The 12,129-nt window shown below is 34.9% G+C and overlaps 1 protein-coding gene and 1 non-coding gene across 2 annotated transcripts; both read right to left on the bottom strand.

Annotated features, from left to right (window-relative positions):
- Window positions 1–2,055: 2,055 nt before the first annotated feature.
- On the bottom strand, window positions 2,056–2,200 carry LOC126716248 (small nucleolar RNA snoR111). Its single transcript, XR_007652060.1, has one exon. It is a non-coding gene; the product is annotated as a small nucleolar RNA snoR111 (small nucleolar RNA).
- Window positions 2,201–5,457: 3,257 nt separating this feature from the next.
- Window positions 5,458–9,046, bottom strand: LOC126701142 (uncharacterized). The gene is made up of 4 exons (XM_050399271.1): window positions 6,843–9,046; window positions 6,452–6,757; window positions 6,273–6,360; window positions 5,458–6,174 (listed from the first exon to the last, which is right to left on the bottom strand). The coding sequence occupies exons 1-4, from the start codon at window positions 9,044–9,046 to the stop codon at window positions 5,458–5,460; spliced, it is 3,315 nt and encodes a 1,104-aa protein (XP_050255228.1).
- Between the last annotated feature and the right edge of the window lie 3,083 nt (window positions 9,047–12,129).

Below are 12,129 nucleotides of genomic sequence, written 5' to 3'. Positions count from 1 at the left end.
TTTTTTGTTGATTATTTTAACCTTAATTATTAATAGACATTAAAAAAAAAAAAAAAAAAAAAAAAAAAAAAAAAAACCCTGAATTGCTAGTGTTTCAATGAGAGAAAGAATGAGAAAAGAACGTACATTTGAAAGAGGAGATTGGTGGTGATTGTTAAACAGGGTTTGAAATTGCTTCATTTCATGGTATCAGCATTGAGCTCAGGGATCCAAAACCACAAACAAAATCAAAATTAACAGCAAAATTGGTCTTCCAAATCAAAAGACCATAAATAAAAAAGCTATGAACTGTGGAATTAGAAAACAGAGAGGTATGAGTGAACAACAATTATGTGGTGAACAAAAGCATAATTAGAATAAACATCATATGTTAGAACAAAAAGCGTAATTAGAACAAACATAACCATCCATCTTTATGTGCTTTTGTTCGTTAAGCATAATTAGAACATACATAAGAACATTGTACGTTTTTAGGCTCCTTAAACGTAAACAGATTAACGTAGTTATTTAGCCAAGTGATTAACTTAGGTAAATTATGCAGATCTAGGTTAACACAGATAAATCATATCATTGAAATAGTGCAAAAAATAAAGAACACAACAACATGATAACCTAGGAAAACCAAACCGGTAAAAAACTTGGGGAGTATTTAACCTAACTATCCTCAAGGTAAAACAGATCCACTATGAAAGAATTGAAGTTTACACAATAGCAACTTAGACCACTAACATCCTAGTGCTACCTCGAGTAGAAAACTTACTATCATGACTACGTGATAGCTCCGAGTCTACAGACTACTTCTTTCTTGGATTCACAACAACCACAAGTACTCCCATTTGTGTTTCTCTTTAAGCTCTTTGTGTAGCAACTGAAACGATCTTCAAGCTCTTGACATGAATCTTGATTCTTGATAACTCTAAGTATGTATGAAGGCAAACTCTTCTAGATCTTACAAGAGATTCATACATACAGCATAAACAACAACAATAAAACGTGGCTAGGGTTTTTCCTTTTATACTTAAGCTAAAGCATAAAACCCTACATGTCATATGGGCTTGGGCTTAAGTTGAAAAATTCTATAGAAAAACAATCTGTACAAGCTTCGATCGATCAAGTCTAATTTTTGATCGATCGAGCTTTGCAGATTTACATAATAAATCCTGCAGTACACTCGATTCCAACTTTACACAAAAACACACTTTGAGTAGCCTAAATCTAGATTAAATGTTTTGATCATGGTTTGCCAACATTACACATTAAAGTTCTAATACATTAATTCTTAATTCCTTAGAACCTAACAAACATAATAGCCCATCCTTATGTGCTTTCGTTCCTTCTAGCTAGGACAAGCTGGCTGCTCCTTTAAACAAATACAAATTCACCTCACCATTAATTGCCTGTAAGACAAAATTTTATATATAAAATACAAATAAAAAAGTGATGCTCTTCTCAGTTTTATTAGAAAATTGATAATACTGTCTTTCATAGAAACCAAAAAAGAAAAGAAAAAGCATAAATCAACATAGAGAGAGAGAGAGAGAGAGAGAGAGAGAGAGAGAGGGAAGTACCATATTGATTTAGAAATAGAGGTTGGGGTTTTGTTTTTATTTTAGTTTATGGCGTGTACATTTGGGTTTGTGAATATTTCAAATTTTTTGAGCCTTTTAAACTAAATAATAAAGAGAATAAAAAATTTTAAATAATAATAACGATGGTGGTTTTGGTGGCTTCCTGAGTTGCAGTTGGCTTTCAACTCTACTTTGGGTTGACGTATTAGCTTATGACTCCCTTTGGTTTGCAACTCTCTTTGGGCAAATTAGTAAAATTATGGGACTCTCAAAATGTATGTGGCTAAATATTAGAAGGTCAACTAATAGTTAAACATTTTCGGCTATTATATATTATATAGATTTACACTACAAGAAAATGTATTTTTAGTGACGAAAAAATTCGTCACTAAAAGTCCTGTTTTTCGTCACTAAGAACGTTTAGTGACGAAATTGGACTTTTAGTGACGAAATTCGTTTCGTCGCTGTAGCCCCGTCGCTAAAAGTCATGGCGACGAAAAATTTCGTCACTAAAAGTCCGATTTGTTTTTAAAAAAAAAAACTTTTAGCGACGAAAACGTTTCGTCGCTAAATGTTTTCCTCACTAAAAACAGTATTTAGTGACGAAAATATTTCGTCACTAAAACCATTTCAGTTTATTAAATCATATTTAGTGACGAAAATATTCGTCACTAAAACTTTTTTTTGGGTACATATAGTGACGAAAATATTCGTCACTAAAACTATTTTTAGGAAAATTCATACACATATAGCGACGAAAATTTTCGTCACTAAAACCATTTCTTACAAAATTCCCCTACATTTAGTGACGAAATATTTTGTCACTAAAAAAATTTTTTGTTGCTATATTTGTGACGAAAAATTCGTCACTAAAACTAATTTTTGTTTTTATTATTTTCATGGAATTGATATTAACCTGTAACCTGTCATTACATTATTAAAACCTCACATTTGATTTACACATTTATTCCAACAACACATTTATAAAAAATTGATCCATACATTCCACAAGTTAAAATTAAAATAAGTATCCAATTTAAACTTCTTCCATACAATAATTGTTTGCAACACATACAATAATTGTTTGCAACACATACAATAACTTAAGATGTTTATAACAATACAAAAAATGTTGCATAATATAATTAAAACCAACGGAAGATATCCTCATATATCTTCAAATAATGCCTGAAGGAAATCCCCTAAAGCCACCAATAAGATATCTGCACAAATATAAATCTTTAGTCAAATATAATTCTACTAAAGATTGAATAACCTATCACGTGACAAATATTAGTTTCAAATGATACATAAAAAATAAAGTGTTTTAACTTAAAGATAAAGTACTAACCAATAAGTGATTTAGCTTGAAGATGAACCACCTCCATAGGTAAAAGCGTCATCATAACCCTTGCTCCTCAAAAAATTAAGAATATTCTTTTGGACCTCATCTTGCTTAGCTCGCGCCTCTTGCTCCTTAGCTCGCTCCTCTTCATCCCTAGCTCTTGCCTCTTTGAGCTCAATTATCTCACTTTCTAACCGATGAATATACTCCACCGAACTAGATGAGGCAGTGGTTACTAGAGAAGAGGAAGGTCTCATGCCAAGTCCTTTTACAATACCGGATTTCTTCTTAAAAACCAAGTTTGAGATCTCCTCTTGTGTAAGGGGAATTGCATTAGGATCTTGACAATGATCCTCTTGCACTTTGAGAATAGTTTCCTACCATTTGAAAGATAAAAAAACAAGCAATCACAACATTAATAATACATATGTTATAACTTTACAAACATGATAAAGATAGAATAATAGAGATGGAATGATACACATACATATGTCGCTTCATCCTCAGGCTGTATCCACCTATTTGTATTTGGATTGAAATGAACATCTTTGTAAATTTTTGCCAATTCAGGAACTTGACCACCATTATTATTTGTCTAATTAATTAACATTCAAGTGTTAGTTATTTATAGTTAATTAATCATAACATGTAATACACTAAGGTTTAAGAAAATGAAAAAACACACACCTCCTCATCAACCCTAACAGCAAGTGCCTTTGACCCGCATCTATGTTTGCCTGAAGTTTTGCTCCTATTTTCAGAGTTAATTCTTGATTTTTCCTAATAAAGAACATTCAAGATATTTATTAGTTCATGAATAAAACAGTATACATTTACTTCATCTAAGTATTAATCTAATCATTTGACAACATAATATAGTAAATATTGGATAAATAATTTACCAGCCAGTCCTTATTGGTCCATCTCCCTTCAATGAGTTCAGTCCACTGCTTAAGTGTGGCATTCTTTGGCGGGTGGCTTTTTGCATAGTCAGCACCATGAGATTGTACGAGTTTTTTATAAGTCTGATACAACTTGTTAGAGCTGCAACTCAATAATCTTCCACATTTTGTATTTATTGTTTTGTCCACCAAGTTAGAATCTCCTTCTAGCTCAAACTGATCCTGTAAAATGAAGTGTATATGTATTATAAAAATATTATTATATGTACTTAATATGCTTAATGACAACAAAGACAAGTTAGACGCTATCAATGTAAATTTACCGCTATACTTTGAAGCACCACATCTCTAGTAGCAGCATCAACACTTTTCCAATTTTTCACATTGTAACTGGACAAATTACTTCGCACTTGTACACCAATTTGATTGACAAGTTTGCATGCATTAGTCCCAACAGGAGCATCATACTCTGCAGCTATACGTACTGGCAACTTACCACTTTTTTCAACAAGTGCCCGTACTGCTATACCACGTGTTGTTCCACGAGTATTTCTGCTAGTAGATCCTATTTAAACATTATCAATGTTAAAAAATTATACATTCCATGTACATTAAGTATAATATCAATAGTAAAGATAGGGTGTAGTTGTAATTAAGTATGTTTTATGTAATTACCAGTCGTGTTAGTTAATGCGTCGGTAGCCTCCGCACTAGAAGAACTTTGGACGAGAGGATTTACTTCAAGAGATGTTTCCGTAGATTGAACCGTAGATTGGACCACCGGGATAGATGCCTCACCTCGTGAGCGTGTAAGTCGTCCTGGTGCCATTTGTAACTAACAAACATATATATAATTTAACAACAAAGTCATTACAAATAATGGAACAACAAAGTTATTATCTATTGTACCCTATGAAACATCTATTGTACCTTATTGATTAAAGAATTAGATGACTCATCATCATTCTCATCGTCACCAATAGGTGGTACATAATCATCATCTACCACAACACTAGCTCTACTTCTTTTCCTTTTTGCACAATTGGACTGAGCAGAATCCTTTAGAGAAGTTGAGATGTGCTTCAATCCCAAAGCATCAATTTTCTCTTGGTTTTGCCTCATTCTATCCAATCTTGCCATCTCATAACTCGGTATATTATGAGTGTATTTGGCCTTTTTGGGCATTTTTTGAAACTATGTATTGACATGAAAGATAAGTACAATTGCTACTAACTTAACGTCATAATCCATACCAAGCAATTCAAAAATGCAAAATTTGAACGCAATTGCTACTAACTCAACACAACAAATAACCACATCAATATTCATATCAAGTTCAAGATAAGCACAAAACATCTCAATAACAATTACTACTAACTTTACATATCATAGTTCACACCATTCTCCATATCAAGCAATTCACAAGTGCTAAATTTGAACACAATTGCTACTAACTCAACACAACAAATGACCACATCAATATCCATATCAAGTTCAAGATAAGTACAAAACATCTCAATAACAATTACTACTAACTTTACATATCATAGTTCACACCATTCTCCATATCAAGCAATTCACAAGTAGATAAGCATAAAACTTTAAGACAAGCAAACAACATTTAAGACAATTGTTATGCACTTTACATATCATAATCTATATCAAGATCGACATCAGGTATGTCATGCTCTTCATTTTGATTAACGTCTCTTGAAGTTCCACCTTCAGGAACAACCTCAGTTTCAACATCACCCATACAATACTCAATAATATTGTCATCAACATTGATAGTGACAACATCAACAATTGCTTCTTGTTGGAATGCGTCACTATCTTCTGTATTATCATTGGATTCTCCACCCCCGACTTTCGGGACATCAAACACTCCCCTATGTTGGATGCATTGCACAATTTTCCAAGGGTCACGCAATTTGGTATCTTGAAGGTAGAAAACTTGTTTCGCTTGACTAGGAAGTATAAAGGGGTCATTTTGATACCACTGACTTGTAACATCAATGCTCGTGCAGTGTGCATCGGTTCTTATCGTTCTCCTTCGACCCTTGGTACCAGTATTGTACCATTCACACTGGAACAAAACAACTTTATGGCGAAACATATACTCTAATTCCCAAATTTTGCACACATGACCAAAGAAGTTGTGCGTTTCTCCCTCATGGTCCCCTTCGGTACATACACCACTGTTTTGGGTTACACGACGATTGTCTAGGTCCTTTGTATGGAACTTTACACCATTGACCATACAAACTGTGTACTCCTTCACATGCGGTTTAGGACCATTTGCTAATGACCATAACTGTTTAATAGCTTCTGATGACTCGTTAACTTTCAATCTATTCATCTATAATGACACACAAGTGATATTAATTAGTAATAAGCAATGACGAATAAATTTAATCTCATAAATTTATTAGTGTGATTAAATTTCAAATATCTTACACGTTCTCTGAACCACTTAGGAAACTCTTGTCGTTGGATTTGAGTTATGGCTTCTCCAGTAGGATTATGCAATGTACTTTTATGTTCGCTGTTAAAAATAAGGTGATTTACTTTCAGCTAAGCATTGTAGATAATATTCAAAACTTGATCAAACAATATATGCATATGAAATCACATACTTTAAATAAGGCTCTAGTTCAGGACTATTGTACAACAAGTACCAATGAGCAGTGTCAAGCAATGCACGAGACAAGTCGCCATCATTCCGCCTACCACCTGTAGGTCGGGCAGTCTGTGAAAAAACTACCAATCCTTCGCTAGATTCACCAAAATCTTCATTTCTTTCTCTTCGGTTATGTACAGTTTCGATCCCATCAATATACAAAGACCAGTTATTAATACATTCTTTAAGAATGTAAGCCTCTGCAATCGAACCTTCTGGTCGAGCTCGGTTGGAAACGTATCTTTTCAATTTTCCAAGGTACCTACGAGGAAAAAATACGCACAATATGTGATTTTATACCACGTGGGAAAGATACAATTGTTGAATGCATCAAATGATCTAATTACCTTTCAATTGGATACATCCACCGATATTGTACCGGGCCTCCTAGAATTGCTTCTCGAGGCAAATGAACAGCAAGGTGGACCATAACATCAAAGAATGCTGGAGGAAAGAACCTCTCAAGCTTGCATAGTATAAGAACTATACGTTCTTCTAGTTTCTCTAATTCACTCCGTTTTAGGGTCCTTGAGCATAAGTCTTGGAAGAAGTTGCCCAACTCAAACAATACAATACTAATGTCCTTATCTGCAAACCCTCGCAACCCAATTGGAAGAATTCGTTGTAGTAGCACATGACAGTCGTGGCTTTTCAAACCAGATAATCTACCATTTTTTGCATTCACTGACCTTGATATGTTGGCTGCATAGCCATCTGGATACTTGACTGATTTCAAAAAGTCATAAAAACCATCCCTTTCATTGGGGCTTAATGAAAAGAAAGCCCGAGGCTTGTCATATGATCCATCAGGACGTTGTTTCAAATGCAACGTGTGCCTGAAGTTCATATTTTGCAAGTCTATCCGTGCCTTGTCAGTGTCCTTGTTTTTCCCCTCAATGCCCAACAAAGTACCATAAGTATTCTCACTAATGTTCTTCTCCACATGCATAACATCAATGTTGTGCTTAAGCTTCTTATTTTTCCAATATGGAAGCTTATACAAAATACTTACCTTTGACCAATTTGGCTCCCCAATGAGTTGTCTCTTCTTGTTACTTGGATGCTTTCCTAAAATTATATTTGGCATTCTATCTAGCTGCTCTTGTATCTTTCCCACTTGTAACTCTAAAGATCTCTTCCGTTTCTCTGGTAAACCATTATGCAATCGACTATGTCTCCAACGATGTTCCATAGGCAAATAAGCTCGATGGTTAATGAATCCAATTTTACTTTCCAAACCTTCTGAATATGGTTCATCATTGCAAGTGTAACAAGAATGATAACCCTTTGTCCTCCACCCGGACACGTTACCAAATCCAGGATAATCATGTATTGTCCACAACAAAGTTGCACGCATCTGGAAATGCTCTTTACTATAAGCATCATACGTTTCTACACCTTCTTCCCACAACTCCTTCAACTCATCAACCAATGGTTTCAAGTAAATATCAATTTCATTTCCCGGTTGATGAGGACCAGGAATAAGCAAAGACAACATAAAATATGGCTCTTTCATAACCAGCCAAGGCGGTAGGTTATAGGGGATAAGTATGACAGGCCACATACTATAGTTGTTGTTCATATTCCCAAAAGGATTAAATCCATCTGTAGCCAACCCCAACCTTACATTGCGAGGTTCGAGGGCAAAATCAGGATATTGCAAATCAAACTCCTTCCACTCCTCACTATCAGCTGGATGCCTCATTATCCCATCATCCACACGTTTGTCTATATACCATCTCATGTCCTTAGCTCTTTGGCTTGACATGTACAATCTCCTCAGTCTCGGTGTTAACGGGAAGTAACGCAATACCTTATGAGAAATCTTCTTACCTTGGGCACGTGTATCCTTGTACCTAGGCGCCTCACACACCGGGCATTTATCAAGGTTTTCATTTTCCTTCCAAAATAGTGCACAATCATTTTTGCATGCATCTATATGCTCGTATGACATGCCCAAGTCACGTAATATCTTCTTTGCTTCATAAGTTGACCTTGGAACCAAGTTACCTTTCGGTAGAACCTTTGTCAACAATTCTAGCATCATATCAAGTCCCTTATTACTCAAGTTGGTCATTACCTTTACATTCAACATCTCAATAACAAACTTCAAGATACTATAATCAGTGCAACCCGGATACAACTCACGCTTTGCATCTTCCTCAAGTTTGTCAAAATGATGCACCTCCTCATCTTCGATTACATTCCTCGGTTCCCCTCTAATTCGATCACCTACCAAGGCATCGATACCATCCATATGATCACCATCCGACATTTCATTATCATGAATGTTCTCGTTCAATACACGAGATTCTCCATGATTATGCCAATTAATGTAAGATTGCATAATCCCACGATGAAGCAAATGGATACGCACAGTATGAAGAGATTGTCGATAGCAATTCACACAGTGAATACACGGACACGGAATATTACCACTCAAGTCCACAACCGTCTTTGCAAAATTAATAAATGCATTGACCCCTTCAATATATGGACGACTTAATCTGCCATCAGGTGTCTTACCCATTGTCATCCAACTTTTATCCATGTTTGACTACAATTGCAAGATGAATGCTATTTTAGCAAAATAAGGACAACTCATGCATAATGTATTCTAACATCTAAGTCTATAAGCTACTTAGGTAAAATAAGAATAACAAACCAACAATTCACAATAAAACCAAACACAAACATCACAACTATAATGCTTATAAGTATTGAAATCTACTATTCATTACATCTAATCAACAATACCCAATCATAATTCAAAAGAATGTAAAACACTCCCAATATGTATTTAAACCACCTTATAACACCATGCAAGCCACCCGCTTGCTCCAACACAACATACCACCACAAATCCAATTTCCAACATCACAAATATAAAATTTTATAGGTATTTAAATCAAATAAAATACTATTCATCACATCTAATCAACAATACTCATTCAAACCAATAATCCACAAGAAAACCAAATACAAACATCACAACTATAATGCTTACAAGTATTAAATTCTACTATTCATTACATCTAATCAACAATACCCAATCATAATTCAAAAGAATGTAAAACACTCCCAATATATATTTAAACCACCTTATAACACCATGCAAGCCACCCGCTTGCTCCAACACAACAAACCACCACAAATCCAATTTCCAACATCACAAATATAAAATTTTATAGGTATTTAAATCAAATAAAATACTATTCATCACATCTAATCAACAATACTCATTCAAACCAATAATCCACAAGAAAACCAAATACAAACATCACAACTATAATGCTTACAAGTATTAAATTCTACTATTCATTACATCTAATCAACAATACCCAATCATAATTCAAAAGAATGTAAAACACTCCCAATATGTATTTAAACCACCTTATAACACCATGCAAGCCACCCGCTTGCTCCAACACAACATACCACCACAAATCCAATTTCCAACATCACAAATATAAAATTTTATAAGTTTTTAACTAGAATTTACTTACTTTGCTCAAGCTAAGCTTACAACTTTCAGAAAAAGAAATCCAAAGTTATTGCAAATAATGTGTATTTAGCCTGCAAAAGAAAACTTAAATTTATAAGTCCTTCAATCTTGAAAATGATACAACTACTAGAAACAATAAGAAAGAAAAAATTATACCTGTGAAAAGAACATAACAAATCACAAGCATCCACATAATAAAAAAGAACCTAACCAAAGAGGCACACACAAGCAAATCTACTGCCTAGCCCTCTATTTGGTTGAGATGAAAGCCTTCCCAATGGCCAAACAATGACTTTAGAGCATTCCCAATGGCTTATGCATAAACCTTAAAAATGCATAATAGGTCATCCAAATGCACAAAAAATCCCTTGCATCGGCTTATTCACTTTGCCTCTAAAATTTATAACTTGCTACAGCATTTCAATGGCTTATGCAAAATGCCTTTTCTTTTTCTTTTTTGGTGCATAAGCCGATGGGAGTGCTCTTGTAATCCCATCATTTAAAAATTCCACTGTTTGGCTCTAATCTTTATTTGTTCTTAAAATTTGGCTTTTGAAAGTTTCACCACTGACCCATTACAATATAACCTCAAGAAAACACAGTGCCTACACAAACCAATATAGAAACAATAAGAAAAAAAAAATCCACAAACAACCCAGAAAACAAACTCTCAAATGAAACATATCTACATAGATTAATTAAACACACAAAAACCACCAAATCATGATCATCTATCTGCAACAGAGTAATACAGGAAATGATGTTCTTTAATCAAAAGGCTTCCTGCAGTACCTATTCATCAAAAAAAAATCCTACAATACTTTTCCTGCATACCCATAAGAATCAAACAGATCATAGCTTTCATGGACTTGAGTTGAAGAATTGAATTCATTATAGAAGGGTGTGTTTAGTTCATCAAATTCATTTTACACTAACAGGACGCAATAGGAATGAAAACAACACATATGTCATCAATTAAATAACACCAAAAACATGTCCATATAGCAGGTAATGAGGTTGACTAAATTTCAGGTTTAAAAATTAAAAATTGTAGCTCATGAATGCAGCAAAACAGACTAAGTGAATAAGTTTCCCAGAAAAAAAGATAAGAATTAAGTAATTAGGATAAGTTAACTGAATGGTACCGAATATAATATAATTTCCAGGTAATACAGTGGCAGGAACTCCAGGTCTCAGCCGCTTGTCATCAATGAATGTACCATTGGTGCTATCCAAATCTGTGACCAAGAGATTTCCATCTTTCTTCTGAATGCGGGCATGAAGACCAGATACTGCTAGAACTCAATTTTTAGCTTCAGTTTATGAGTAACATGATAACTGTCTGTCTGTTGGAATCCAAACATAAAGGTTTCCTGATGACAGATAATACTCTAAAAAAATACTAATAAAACAACATAAATAAACAATAATTTGATTAAATATTTTTTTTAAAAGTAAATGGCTTTAATTAAAATTAAATTTTGTTTATAAATCAGCTAGACTAATAAATTCATCTTTAGAAAATATCCAAAGATTTAATTCAGTGGTGCTTGTTGGCGCAAAAATCAGGTTTAGAATTTTTGCAATCCACAGCATACTCCATTAGGGGTATATATCACACATGAAAATTAGGATTAGAAACCTTGTATATTTGACTAGGATTAGGATCGGTTGATCCTAAACCATGATTAAAAAAAAAGATAGAGAAAAAGAAACTCACCTCTCTGCCGGAGTGATGATTTTTCTATCAAAAAAAGAAAAACAAAAGGGTACCTGAAAAGTGAGACTCGGCGATGGGAGGCGAAAGGTCGCCGATGCGAAGGGAGGCGAAAGGTCGCCGATGCGAAGGGAGGCGGTCGCCGATGCAAAGGGAGGCGGTCGCCGATGCAAAGGGAGGCGGTCGCCGGTGCGAAGGGAGACGAAGGGTCGCCGATTCGAAGGAAGGCGAAGGGTCGCCGGTTCGAAGGAATGCGAAGGGTCGCCGGGAATGCGGAAAGTCGTCGGCGATTTGGAGTGGGTATCGGGAAGGCGAAGGGTCGCCGGGAATGTGAAGAGTCGTCGGCGATTTGGAGTGGAAGGCGAAGGGTCACCGGGAATGCGAAGAGTCGTCGGCGATTAGGAGTGGGTAT

Source organism: Quercus robur, chromosome 2 (assembly GCF_932294415.1).
Source record: "Quercus robur chromosome 2, dhQueRobu3.1, whole genome shotgun sequence".
Classification (NCBI taxonomy): Eukaryota; Viridiplantae; Streptophyta; class Magnoliopsida; order Fagales; family Fagaceae; genus Quercus; species Quercus robur.
This window is presented reverse-complemented; position numbering and strand designations above follow the sequence as displayed.